The sequence below is a fragment of the Oncorhynchus tshawytscha genome, linkage group LG01 (genome assembly GCF_018296145.1).
Source record: "Oncorhynchus tshawytscha isolate Ot180627B linkage group LG01, Otsh_v2.0, whole genome shotgun sequence".
Taxonomy (NCBI): Eukaryota; Metazoa; Chordata; class Actinopteri; order Salmoniformes; family Salmonidae; genus Oncorhynchus; species Oncorhynchus tshawytscha.
In genome coordinates, this window is record NC_056429.1 from 20,803,265 (window position 1) to 20,818,112 (window position 14,848).

The 14,848-nt window shown below is 44.0% G+C and overlaps 1 protein-coding gene across 1 annotated transcript in view; it reads left to right on the plus strand.

Moving 5' to 3' along the window:
• The window catches only part of LOC112240475 (neurogenic locus notch homolog protein 2), a 54,934-nt gene that overhangs the window by 20,535 nt on the left and 19,551 nt on the right, over positions 1 to 14,848 (plus strand). Inside the window, 9 exon segments of the mRNA XM_024408789.2 lie at positions 5,392 to 5,657; positions 6,069 to 6,410; positions 11,493 to 11,615; positions 11,782 to 12,015; positions 12,172 to 12,327; positions 12,463 to 12,660; positions 12,741 to 12,854; positions 12,952 to 13,065; positions 13,197 to 13,430. Of these exon segments, the coding sequence (XP_024264557.2) occupies positions 5,392 to 5,657; positions 6,069 to 6,410; positions 11,493 to 11,615; positions 11,782 to 12,015; positions 12,172 to 12,327; positions 12,463 to 12,660; positions 12,741 to 12,854; positions 12,952 to 13,065; positions 13,197 to 13,430 (1,781 nt within the window).

Here is a 14,848-nt window from a genome sequence, read left to right on the forward strand (position 1 = left end):
TATCGACCAACAGCCTATCGACAAAACAATTAACCAGTCGACTAAATGGGGTCAGCCCTACATCCAATCAAATTTTATTGGTCACAGATTTGCAGATGTTATCACCGGTGCAGCGAAATGCTTCTGTTTCTTGCTCTCACAGTGCTGCAATTTCTAGCAATACAATGACAGTTAAAAAAATATCAAAAGAGGAAGAAATTGGACGTATCAGAATATATGGACAGTATATGAATAGAAAAGGTGTGTACAGCAGTAGTTGTATAGGATGGCCATGACTAGAATACAGTATGAATACAGATGCATATCAAGTGGGTAAAACCGGATGTAAACATTATTAAATTGACCAGTGGTCAATGACTATGTACAGTGCATTCGGAAAGTTTTCGGACCGCTTTACTTTTTCCACATTTTGTTATGTTACAGCATATTCTAAATGGATTAAATTGTTTTTTTTCCCCCTCATCAATCTACACACAATAACCCATAATGATAAAGCAAAAACAGGCTTTTAAAAAACAAATATCACATTTTACAAAGGTATTCAGACCCTTTACTCAGTACTTTGTTGAAGCACCTTTGGCAGAGATCACAGCCTCGAGTCTTTTTGGGTATGACACTACAAGCTTGGCACACCTGTATTTGGGGAGTTTCTCCCATTCTTCTCTGCAGATCCTCTCAAGCTCCCTCAGGTTGGATGGTGAGAGTTGCTGCACAGCTATTTTCAGGTCTCTCCAGAGATGTTCGATCAGGTTCAATTCCGGACTCTGGCTGGGCCACTCAAGGACATTCAGAGACTTGTCCCGAAGCCACTGCTGCATTGTCTTGGTGTGCTTAGGGTCGTTGTCCAGTTGGAAGGTGAACCTTCACCCCAGTCTGAGGTCCTGAGTGCTCTGGAGCAGGTTTTCGTCAAAGATCTCTCACTACTTTGCTCCGTTAATCTTTCCCTCGATCCTGACTAGTCTCCCAGTCACTGCCTCTGAAATACATGCCCACAGCATGATGCTGCCACCACCATGCTTCCCCATAAGTATGGTGCCTGGTTTCCTCCATTTCCACACTTCCATTTAAGAATGATGTAGGCCACTGCATTCTTGATGACCTTCAATGCTGCAGAAATGTGTTGGTACCCTTCCCCAGTTCTGTGCCTCAACACAATCCTATCTATTGGAGCTCTACTGACAATTCCTTTTGATCTCTTGGTTTTTACTCTGACATGCACTGTCAATTGAATTTACCACAGGTGGACTCCAATCAAGTTTTAGAAACATCTCAAGGATGATCAAGGGGAACAGGATGCACCTGAGCTCAATTTTGAGTGTCATAGCAAAGGGTCTGAATACTTAAGGAAGGTATTTCAGTTATGTTGAATACATTTGCAAAAATGTCTTAACCTGTTTTCACTTTGTCATTGTGGAGTATTGTTTGTAAATTGATGAGGATTTTTTGGGATAAATTTTTGAATAAGGCTGTAACGTAACAAAATGTGGAAAAGGTAATGGGGTCTGTTTACTTCCCAAAAGCACTGCATAGGACAGTAGTCTCTAACGTGCAGGGTAGAGTACCAATGATGGAGTTTAGGCATCAGTGAGCATGCGGGGGTCCATGAGAGAGTTGGAGAGGCAATCCCCAAGCCCTAACCCACACCCCCATTGACAGGACAGGGAGAGGTCAGCAATCAGAGAGCCGAGGGAGAGGAGGTGCATTGACGGGACCGGGGCTCTCTAATGTGATCCAGCTGTAGAAACCTGACACCCCGAGAAGGGGGGGAGAGGAAATCTGCTGCGAACTGCACTTAGAGAAGGACAGGGAATGAAAAATCCCACATGGAGGATAACAAAATCCTATAGATGAGTTTGGCTGCAGAGCCACTGAGTTCTTCCTGAGTGTAGAGCTGACTACTGGGTGGTGACTACTGGGTGGTGAGGAGCAGTCTGGACTGTATTTGACTGTAGGGCCTTGTGCACTGCTTTGTCCAATTTCTTTTTTTGTTAATGTGTTTTATTAGTTTCTTTCAACATGCTTCAGCCTATTGCAGCAAACAGACTACAGGCCAACATGGTTTGTTGTCTTATAAGTCATATTAGGTCCTCTCCTGTTTTCACCTAGAACCTCCCTGGGAATAATAATGCTGTGTGTCATTCACAGCCTTGTTCTTTAGCTGTAGGGTGATTTTGGTTAGGGGCAATGTTATATTAAATAGAGCATACAAAGCTGAAGGACAAGACATTTCTTCATGTCAACAGAAACAGAAATGATAAACCCAATTATATGAAATCAAACTTATGTCATTTTTTCTTTTAACACAGTTGAATTCAAGAGAGATTGTATTTTTTGTTAAATATCATGTTCCCCTTTACTCATACATTATAGGTCTTCTGAAATATAAAACGATTACCTACATGGACATGGTCAGCTTTATTTGACAGGCTGCTAATGTGATCTATGTCAGGGGCCATGTCATCATTCTTTCAGAGGGTTGAGAGGTTGCCTTGGAGTAGAGTAGAGGGGAGTGTAAATTCCCAGGGTAGCACATATTGTTGTGATATCATTGACAGGCTGTGCTTAGTTGTGTGTGTTTTTGGGTTGGGTGAGGGCATAGTGTAACCAAAGACGAGGAGAGGAGTGCTGAGACGGAGAGGAGGGATGGAGGGATGAGAAGGTATTATAGGGAAGTAGCCTAGTCATGCCTGTGGAGCATGTCCAATCGGAGAGAGGTGAGGAGGTCTGTGTTGCAGCTCTTTGAAGATCTGTTTTTTTAAGGTTGTTTGTGTGTGTGAAACAAGCATGTTAAATAAAACGGGTATGTGAATCCTCTGAAGCCTGGGACGGTGTGATAAATATTAGGGTTACACTTTCAACCGATCTACTCTGGAATTCTCACTGTCATGAATCATGACAGCCAGAGTTTCCCATGCTCTCTCAACCTAATATTTTCAAGCTGTGTTTGGGTGTAGTGCAGAATATATATATATATATATTAGTACATGTGAGACTACATTTAAAAATTATTCCCATCTCCATTTCAAAAGATAAAAATTATTCCTGTTTGTCATTCAATGATCTGTGAAATAAAAATGTATTCCTTTTTGAGAAAATTGTGTGTGTGTGTGTGGGAGGGAGGGAGGGATGGGGGACGTGTGTCAGTGAATGGAATTGATTCCGTTCCAGCCATTACTATGAGCCTGTCCTCCCCAATTAAGATGTCACCATCAGCCTACGCTGAGCCCCTTCAGGGAGGCAGGTGTGAAGACCTATATCTGATAGTCAGCAGTTTACTCTATGGCTGAGAGTCTCTTGATAGTGTATTGGCAGTGTGCCAGACACACACTCCGGTGTGCTGAGAAGCATTAGGGCCCTGAGACCGTGTCTGTCTAGAGCAGCGTGACCACTGATCATGCTTCAACCTCGATCGGTCTGTGACCACAACCAGTAGACAGAACTTAAGAAAATAGACAATACAAAATACAATATACACAGACTTCGAGCTGACTACAGTACAAAATGACAATGTCAAACTGAGAGGGACATGTGAAGAAACAGTGAAAGTATGGGGCAGAGTGGGGGTTTTCATTTGTCCTTTTGTGCAATATTGTAATTTCCACTCTGCTGTTAGTCATGTCGTTAAATCACTTTACATAGGGCATTTCTTTTTCTGTTCTTTTCTCTATGTCTTGTGACTATCTAGCGATGGTGAGCTGGCCTTGTGTCCTTGTTTTTATGTTTACAAGTATTTGTGCAACTTCACATAAGATTGTTCTTGTTTTTTGTTTTTGCCACTTGGCCAACTTCCGTCTAACACCACATCGTTGCATCCTTCTGCATAAAAAAACTAAAAAAACTTTACCTTGCTGTCACCCTTTCTGCTGCTCAGCTCTATTCAAATGATTTACAGTAGCTCCAGTGACATGAACATGAATAGTCCAACTATTCTGAACAAAAATATAAACGCAACATGTAAAGTGTTGGTCCCATGTTTCATGAGCTGAAATAAAAGATCACAGAAATGTTCCATATGTACAAAAAACGTATTTCTCTCAGGTGCACCTTGTGCTGGGGGACAACAAAAGGCCACTCAAATGTCTCAAGTTTTGAGGGATTGTGCAGTTGTCATGCTGACTGCAGGAATGTCAGCGAGAACTGTTGCCAGAGAATTTAATGTTAATGCTCTGTACACAATTCCTGGAAGCTGAAAATGTCCCAGTTCTTCCATGGCCTGTATATTCACCCGATATGTATATTCACCTGATACCCATTGAGCATGTTTGGGATGCACTGGATCGATGTGTACGACAGCGTGTTCCTGTTCCCGCCAATATCCAGCAACTTTGCACAGCCATTGAAGAGGAGTGGGACAACATTCCACAGGCCACAATCAACAGCATGATCAACTCTGTATTCCCAGTCATGTGAAATCCATAGATTAGGGCCTAAGGAATTTATTTCAGTTGACTGATTTCCTTAAGTTAACTGTACCTCAGTCTTTGAAATTGTTGCATGTTGCCTTTATTTTTGTTCAGTGTAGTATTTTCCTTGTATTCATTACATTATCTTAATTATATCTTAATGAGCTCCAGAAGTATTGGGACAGTGACAATTTTATTGTTGTTTTGGCTCTGTACTCAAGCACGTTGGATTTGAAATGATACAATGACTGAGGCTAAAGTGCAGACTGTCAGCTTTAATTTTAGGGTACCGTTTAGAAATTACAGCACTTTTTGAACATAGCCCCCCCGCATTTTGCTGAGACTCAAAATTGAGCTCCGGTGCGTCCTGTTTCCATCGATCGTCCTTGATGTTTCTACAACTTCATTGGAGTCCACCTGTGGTAAATTGCCACTTCCATCTAACACCACCTCGTCACATCCTTCTGCTTTTAAATATTTTGAGAACTTGACCTTGCTGTCAACCTTTACCCCGCACAAAATAATCCAAAACAAATGACAGATGCATCCAACAAGTTTGCAGAGTCACACGCTTGATGTAATCATTGCGTGCTATGACTATGGGACCAAATACTAAACTTTGGACTACTTTAATACACGTATCAGTGAATTTGTCCCAATACTTTTGGTGACTTAAAATGTGGGGACAATTTCTAAATGATTCACCCAATATGGATGGTTATACCCTCAAATTAAAGCTGACAGTCTGTACTTTAACCTCATAAGATTTGAAATGATACAATGACTAAGTGCTGGAGTACAGAGTCAAAACAACAACAAGTGTGTCACTGTCCCAATACATTTGGAGCTCGCTGTAAGATTCTTACGCTATGACTGATTTGTACTGTTGTCCACTATTGCTGCTCCTGTTCCTCTTTCTAGTGTTTATAGTGTAATGTCCTGTCTGTGATGTATTGATGAGACAACTTTTATTGTCCTTTGTCTATAGGTGTGCCGCAGGTTTCCTGGGTGATTACTGCCATCACAAAGACCCGTGTCACCCTGGTTACTGTCTGAATGGGGGGAATTGCTCTGTGGCTGTGTCGGGCATCCCGGGCAGCCCTACCTGCTCCTGTCCCCTGGGCTACACTGGGCAGCACTGCCAGACCCCCCAGAACTCCACCTGCTACCCCAACAACCCATGTGCCAACCAAGGAGTCTGCACCCTGCTCTCCCTCGACAAGTACAAGTGCCAGTGTGCCCACGGATGGACAGGTCAGCTTCTCTCTGACTCAAACTGTTGCTTAATACTGTACAAGCGCTCCTGATACGTGCTAAGTGCTGTGCAGTTCACTAGTTCAAATCCATTCTTTCCACTATGTTGTCATTTGTTTGGTGCATGTGTTCAGGACAGTCCTTGGCTTTTGCATTGATCAGAAGTCTGTTTTGTATGTTATGGCCATGATAAGTAACCAAGGACATGAGGCACTGTAGCCTAACTGTTAAGAGCGTTTGCCTGCTCCCCAGGCACCGATAACGTGGACGTCGATTAAGGCAGCCCCCTACACCTCTGATTTAGTTGAGCAACTGGCTAGGTATCCCCTTCCCCATTATTTCCTATTTCTCTGTTATATAACCTCGGCTCACTCATCTCTTTTTCCACTGCCTCTCTCCCTGTGTGTCCAGGCATGCGCTGTAATCGTGAGGACAGATGTCTGTCAGGACCCTGTGCTAATGGAGGCACCTGCAGCTCTCTGTCTGGGGGCAAGTTCAGCTGTACCTGTCCTCCAGGTTACTGGGGTCCTCGCTGCCTCAACGACACTGACGAGTGTGCTGCTTCTGCCCCGGTGTGTCAGAACCAAGGGGTGTGTGTCAACACCCCCGGCTCCTACAGGTGTAACTGCGCCCCTGGGTTCACTGGCCGCCAATGTGAGACCCCCTACATCCCCTGCTCCCCCTCACCCTGCCTCAACGGGGGCACGTGTCGCCCAACCTCTGAGACCAGCTACTGGTGCCACTGCCTGCCAGGTAGAGAGAGAGAGAGAGAGAGAGAGAGGGAAAGAAAGAAAGATGGAGAAAGGCCTAGTGAGAGGCCTGTATGAATGCAGCTTGTTGCAATCAATGTTTGAGGTCCAAGCACTAGAATCCTACTGGCGCTATAACACTAGACACTATGTATTAAATCTCTACTGTTCCCAATGGCTCTTTGTGGACACAACTATCAACTGTCAACCCTAGCTCATGTTATCTGTTTACAATATAACTTGTCATCACTATGTAAATGATAAATTATATGACAGATTGCCAGCAAGATTGATAGTAGTGAAATACACTATATATACAAAAGTATGTGGAGACCCTTTTAAATTTGTGGATTCACCCATTGCTGACAGGTGTATAAAAATTTAGCATACCGCCATGCAATCTCCATAGACAAACATTGGCAGTAGAATTGCCCGTACTGAAGAGCTCAGTGACTTTCAATGTGGCACCGTCATAGGATGCTACCTTTCCAGCAAGTCAGTTTGTAAAATTTCTGCCCTGCTGGAGCTGCCCCAGGCAACAAGTACTGTTATTGTGAAATTGAAACGTCTAGGAGCAACATCGGCTCAGCCAAGAAGTGGTAGGCCACACAAGCTCACAGAACGGGACCAGCGAGTGCTGAAGTGCGGAGCCCGTAAAATTTGTCTGTCCTTGGTTGCAACACTCACTACCGAGTTCCAAACTGCCTCTGGAAGCAACGTCAGCGTAAGAACTGTTCGTCAGGAGCTTCATGAAATGGGTTTCCATGGCCGAGCAGCCGCACACAAGCATAAGAGCACCATTTGCAGTGGCAAGTGTCGGCTGGGGTGGTGTAAGGCTCGCTGCTGTTGGACTCTGGAGCAGTGGAAACGTGTTTTTAGTTTATTCATTCGACCATTTAAAAAAACAAAAAGCACAAAACTTAAAAGCTATACATGCACATGAATAAAATCATCGAGAATAACACACAATAAAGTCTGGGACTAATTTCCATTGTGGTCCTCTTGAGACAAGATGGCTATACAAGATCGAACACAGTATGGCAGTGAAATAATAAAACAAAAACATCTATCTCATCATTCCAGTTACATCATAGGGGTTATTCATATGGGCACAGAGGACATCAAACATATTTTTACTTTATTTTAAAAGCTGTCCAGAGAGGACGTTGTTTTTATAGGCAGAGGCAACTCATTCCATTCTGAGGCTCCAGTATACAAGAAAGTACCTTTCCCAGCATTCCTCCTGAACCTGTATAAGCACACATCAGCAACACCTGATCTGGTGCTGTGATTGTGTGCATCCCTAACACAAGGAAAGTAATCACTTAAATATCTGGGCGCAGGACCATAAATACTCCTGTAAACCAAACCTAGTCTAATCTGGGACACCGTAGCCTCAACAGGCAGCCAGTTTAGTTCCTGAAAGCAGCTCCTGCCTATGTGCGTACGTGGACTCACATAGGCAGGAGTGATGAATCACGCTTCACCATCTGGCAGTCCGGAGAATTCCAGGAGAATGCTATCTGCCCGAATGCATAGTGCCAACCAATGTTCCCTCAAAATGTTTGGCACTGGGCAAATTTCAGGTCTGTTGAGCGCAAGCTTTTAGCTTTGTTAGGATAGTTGCATTAAAAGTGACTAATTACGCTGATTCGATCCCATTTGCCACAGTAAAGGGAAACGTTGATAGTGTTAACAGGGAAAGCTCTATTGGTCACCAACCTTTTCTGAGTCGAGATCACTTTCTGAGTCAAAATGCAAGCCTAGGTCTACTGCTCAGATTTGTTTTTAACATGACTTAAAAAATGTACGCCTGTGCAACAAATTAAAAACAGTTCTGTAGCAATGATGTTTGTGCAGTAAGCTATAGACCCAATATATTATCACTGCATACTGGCTTTGCTTGAATTGCCCTGTACGGACCATTTAAAAATATATATATTTCAAAATTTGAGGTATTCTATATGATCACACTAGTAATAAATACGTTGTTGTATTACTTGTGAGGCACAACTGAGTGAGCGTTTTAAATCATTTGCTTTTCATTTTACTGGGCTGATGATGCCTGCATCTGATGGTCGGTCAGTCTCCTCTCTTTCCTCCACTGACTCTCACCAAAAAGGGACACCATCCTCCAGCGGATGACGACAACTCCAGTCACACCTCATTATTTCTGCATGGACAAGTTCATGGTACTTCTATGAACAAAGAAAGTGAAATATTCCTAAAGATGAAAAAGACCCAAGCTGCTAATAACAACTAGAACGCAAGCCTATCGATTTACACTTTCATACTCATTCATTTACTGCTGCAGTGCTTGTTGTAGCGCTGAGTGGAAATGGGAAGAATGTGCATTTTTTGGCTTATAAAAGTGTTGAATACAAAGTGTTGACTGTAGAGGTCGACTGATTATGATTTTTCAGCGCCGATACCGATTATTTGAGGACCAAAAAAGACGATACCGGTTAACCGGACAATTTTCTAGATATAATGACAATTAAAACAATACTGAATGAACACTTTTATATTAACTTAATATAATACATAAATAAAATCAATTTGGTCTCAAATAAATAATGAAACATAAACATTAAATAATGCAAAAACAAGGTGTTGGAGAAGAAAGTAATTGCAATATGTGCCATGTAAAAAATCTAACTTAAGTTCCTTGCTCAGAACAAGTTTTAGGTTGTAATTATTACAGGACTATTTCTCTCTATACCATTTGTATTTCGTATACCTTTGACTATTGGATGTTCTTATAGGCGCTATAGTATTGCCTGCTTAATCTCGGGAGTTGATAGGCTTGAAGTCATAAACAGAGCTGTGCTTCAAGCATTGCGAAGAGCTGCTGGCGAACGCAGTAAAGTGCTGTTTGAATGGACGTTTACGGGTCTGCTGCTGTCTACCACTGCTCAGTCAGACTGCACTCTCAAATATCAAATCATAGACTTAATTATAATATAATAAACACACAGAAATATGAGCCTTGGGTCATTAATATGGTCAAACCTGGAAACCTATCATTTATCGAAAATTCTGGCAAACTAATTACGGTCTTCACACAGTTCGCAATGAGCCAGGTGGCCCAAACTGCTGCATATACCCTGACTCTGCTTGCACAGAACGCAAGAGGAGTGACACGATTTCCCTAGTTAATATTAATTAATGTTAATGTTTAATGTTAGTTAATGCCTGCTAACACGTTTCTTTTAACTAAATATGCAGGTTTAAAAAAATATACTTGTGTATTGATTTTAAGAAAGGCATTGATGTTTATGATTAGATACATTGGTGCAACGGCAGTGCTTTTTTTCACGAATGCGCTTGTTAAATCATCACCCGTTTGGCGAAGTAGGCTGTGATTCAATGATAAATTAACAGGCACCGCATTGATTATTTGCAATGCAGGACAAGCTAGTTAAACTAGTAATATCATCAACCATGTGTGTTTAACTCGTGATTATGTGAAAATTGATTGTTTTTTATAAGATAAGTTTAATGCTAGCTAGCAACTTACCTTGGCTCCTTGCTCCACTCGGGTAACAGGTGGTCAGCCTGCCACGCAGTCTCCTCGTGGAGTGCAATGTAATCGGCGTCCAAAAATGTTGATTACCGATTTTGTTATGGAAACTTGAATCAGCCCTAATTAATTGGTCCACCTCTAGTTGACAGTGCTCAGTAAGAACTTAAACATGAAGTCATAAAAACAGCAGCTCTTTGCTGTATATTGTTGACAGTTTCTCTCTAGTCATGGTTTTAAACATTTTGAAATCTCACAGTATCAACTTTGCTGTAGATTTCTTATGCCTGCTACATTACTGCAGACATGGTAATCTGGGCAATTAGATTGGCGAGAGGTAGGTCTAGAGTGCACAAGGCTTTATCGTTGGGTTATTTACAGAAATGTTTGGCGATCGACTAGGAATGCTTTGAAGATTTCCAGTCGATGGCGATCGACCGGTTGTTGACCACTACTCTAGAAAGTTGAGTGAAGGTCAATCTCATGCTTCTCTCCGTGGGCTGATATTCGGCAGTGCCAGGGGAGTTGTGCGGCAGTCTCGGAACTACTGCGTGCCTTTTTATTTTTTTATTTCACCTTTATTTATCCAGGTAGGCTAGTTGAGAACAAGTTCTCATTTACAACTGTGACCTGGCCAAGATAAAGCATAATAAAGTAGTTGGTGAACCAGGCAAGGCAGTCATCAGAAAAACCGAGGCTACTGAGTCTGCCGATAAGAATATGTTTGGATTGACAGAGTCGAAAGCCTTGGCAAGGTCGATGAAGACGGCTGCACAGTACTGTCTTTTATCGATGGCGGTTATGATATCGTTTAGTACCTTGAGCATGGCTGAGGTGCACCCGTGACCGGCTCGGAACCCAGATTGCACAGCGGAGAAGGTACGGTGGGATTCGAGATGGTCAGTGACCTGTTTGTTGACTTGGCTTTCGAAGACCTTAGATAGGCAGGGCAGGATGGATATAGGTCTGTAACAGTTTGGGTCCAGGGTGTCTCCCCCTTGGAAGAGGGGGATGACTGCGGCAGCTTTCCAATCCTTGGGGATCTCAGACGTTATGAAAGAGAGGTTGAACAGGCTGGTAATAGGGGTTGCGACAATGGCGGCGGATAGTTTCAGAAATAGAGGGTCCAGATTGTCAAGCACAGCTGATTTGTACGGGTCCAGGTTTTGCAGCTCTTTCAGAACATCTGCTATCTGGATTTGGGTAAAGGAGAACCTGGAGAGGCTTGGGCGAGTAGCTGGGGGGGGGGGGCTGTTGGCCGAGGTTGGAGTAGCCAGGAGGAAGGCATGGCCAGCCGTTGAGAAATGCTTGTTGAAGTTTTCGATAATCATGGATTTATCGGTGGTGACCGTGTTACCTAGCCTCAGTGCAGTGGGCAGCTTGGAGGGGGTGCTCTTGTTCTCCATGGACTTCACAGTGTCCCAGCCTGCAGCTAAGAGGGAACATTGGTGCCAACTGTAAAGTTTAGTGGAGGAGGGAAAAATGGTCTGTGGCTGTTGTTCATGGTTCGGCTTAGTGTAATTAACCTAAGTATCATATCTGTCTTTGTCTCTCACATCGCAGGCTTCAATGGTACTAACTGTGAGAACAACATTGACGACTGCCCCGACCATCAATGCCAAAATGGAGGGACCTGCATGGACGGTGTCAATACTTACAACTGCCAATGCCCCCCAGAATGGACTGGTAAGGATAAAGAATAGTCCATGGTTTTGTGTCTGTCTGGTTGGCTTTACTTCTTTGTTTCAGTTTTTCGTTCAGTGTCTGTGTTTCTTTGTCTGTGGTTTCTCTCTGTGTCCAAATTGGGAGAGTTTTTTTTCTTCTCTAATGTTCAACTGTTTTCCCCCTACAGGTCAGTTCTGTACTGAGGATGTGGATGAGTGTCGCCTGCAGCCCAACACATGTCAGAACGGGGGGACCTGCAGCAACATCCAGGGCAGCTACACATGTGTATGTGTCAACGGCTGGAGTGGCCTGGACTGCTCTGAGAACATAGATGACTGTGCTACGGCTGCCTGCACCAATGGCTCCACCTGTATTGACCGTGTGGCATCCTTCCTTTGTGTCTGCCCCTATGGAAAAACAGGTGTGGGACAAAGCCTGTCTATAGTATAGATATATACAGATATCTCTTATGGACAGACTGATGGATAAATAGAAAGAGTGTATTAATCCCCAGGGTTTATCTATAAGCACAGAAAACACACAGGCTGACTGACTCCCAGGTTGTATTCCCTCCCAGGTTTGCTCTGCCACGTGAACGATGCCTGCATTAGTAGCCCGTGCCGGGACGGGGCGCAGTGCGACACCAACCCCATCAACGGCATGTTCAACTGCAACTGTGCCCCAGGCTACATAGGAAGCACCTGCAATGACGACATCAATGAGTGCATCATAGGTGAGGAGGGACAGATCAGAACACATGATACCTAGAGTGCTTTTGTAATTTGACTTATTCTTTAAGAAAAATCCTTCCTTTCCCTTTGGTACTTTCGTTACTCCTTTATAGTTATGTGTATCTAACCTCTCTCAGGCTTCCCCTCAGGTCCAAACCCCTGTGAGCATGGAGGATCGTGTGTGAACACAGATGGCTCGTTCACATGTAACTGTGCGAGAGGTTATGGTGGGCCGCGCTGTGAGACAGACATCAATGAGTGTGCGTCCAGCCCCTGCCAGAATGACGGCACCTGTCTGGACCGCATAGGAGACTACAGCTGCATCTGTATGGAAGGTGTGTGTGATCAGTGATTCCCTATCTCTTTATAATTACACACACAGTACTGTTGTGTAATATTCTCTCTCTGTTTCAAGGATTTGAGGGAACACACTGTGAGATTGACATCAACGAGTGTGCCAGCTCTCCATGTCTGAACCAAGGGACCTGTCTGGATCAAGTCAAACGCTACGTCTGCCAGTGCCCTCTAGGTTCGTCTGCCTTTTTCTAATCAAATTCATTTGTCATAGTGTTTCAGAAGGTTTGTATCTACAGTATTTGAAGCTGGGTTCCGTCCCTGGCCTTTAGGATTCAGTGGGGAGATGTGTCAGATCGACATTGACGAGTGTTCCAGCACACCATGTCTCAACGGGGCTAAGTGTATCGACCGTCCCAACGGCTACGAGTGTGAATGTGCTGAAGGTACTAGACCGCCTTCACTATCTCAACTTTAATTAACGTACCTTTCTCGCATTTTTAAACATAATGTCTAAACTAAAGCATTAATACAGGGAATCTTTAACTGTTACTCAATGTTTGGTTTCTCTCGCCAGGCTTCTCGGGGCCGTTGTGTAATGAGAACATAGATGACTGTGACCCAGAGCCCTGTCACCACGGGGTTTGTCGTGACGGCATCGCAACCTTCTCCTGTGACTGTGACCCGGGCTACACCGGCTCTATCTGCAACGTCCAGTTCATGGAGTGCCACAGCAACCCCTGCCAGAACCGTGGACGCTGCATCGACCTGGTCAACAAGTACCAGTGCAACTGTCTGCCTGGCACCTCGGGTGAGCAGAGACAGAGAATGGGTGGACTATTTTCATTTTATTGAACAAAAACTTTGTAATAAGAGAATGTTTGGACAAACAGAAAAATAAACTTACATCTGCTAAACCATTGCCTCTCCCAAAAATATTAAGTAAAATAATAGGGGGAAAACGATCTCGAATGGCATTGAAATTACTATATACAAAAGTATGTGGACACCCCTTAAAATTAGTGGATTCGGCTATTTCAGTGACACCCATTGCTGACAGGTGTATAAAATCTAACACACAGCTATGCCATCTCCAAAGACAAACATTGGTACAAGAATGGCCTTACTGAAGAGCTCAGTGACTTTCAATGTGGCATGTTGTAGGATGCCACCTTCCCAACAAGTCAGCTCATCAAATTTTTGCCCTGCAATAGCTGCCCCGGTCAACTTTAAGTGCTGTTATTGTGAAGTGGAAATGTCTAGGAGCAACAACTACTCAACTGCGAAGTGGTAGGCCACACAAGCTCACGTAGAAATTGTCTGTCCAAACTGTTCCAAACTGCAACGTCAGCATAAGAACTGTTCGTCAGGAGTTTCATGAAATGGGTTTCCATGGACGCACAGCCGCACACTTGCCTACGATCACCATGCACAATGCCAAGCGTCAGTCAGAGTGGTGTAAAGCTCGCCGCCATTGGACTCTGGAGCAGTGGAAACATTTTGTCTGGAGTGATGAATCACGCTTCACTATCTGGCAGTCCGATGGACAAATCTGGGTTTACTGCCAACTGTAAAGGTTGGATGAGGAATAATGGCTGTTTTACATGGTTCGGGCTAGGCCCCTTAGTTCCAAAACATTTATGTTGTTGAATTTTACCCCCTTTTTTCTCCCCAATTTCGTGGTAGCTACTATCTTGTCTCATCGCTACAACTCCCGTACGGGCTCGGGAGAGACGAAGGTTGAAAGTCATGCGTCCTCCGATACACAACCCAACCAAGCAGCACTGCTTCTTAACACAGCGAGCATCCAACACGGAAGCCAGCCGCACCAATGTGTCGGAGGAAGGAAACACCGTGCACCTGGCAACCTTGGTTAGCGTGCACTGCGCACGGCCCGCCACAGGAGTCGCTGGTGCGCGATGAGACAAGGATATCCCTCCCTAACCCAGACGACGCTACCTCCCGGTCACGGCCGGTTACTGGGCGCGAACCCAGAGTCTCTGGTGGCACAGCTGCAGCGCCCCTAACCACTGCGCCACCCGGAAGGTACCGTGAAGGGGCATCTTTTTTTATTTTTTTCAAATATTTTATTTTTGCATTTTCCAATTAATTCAAAACAAAAGTGAAAAGACATTAGACAACGATAGGGCAAAGTGTGAAGGGGCATCTTAACGCTATACCATACAATGACATTCTATTCGATTCTGTGCTTCCAACTTTGGGGCTACA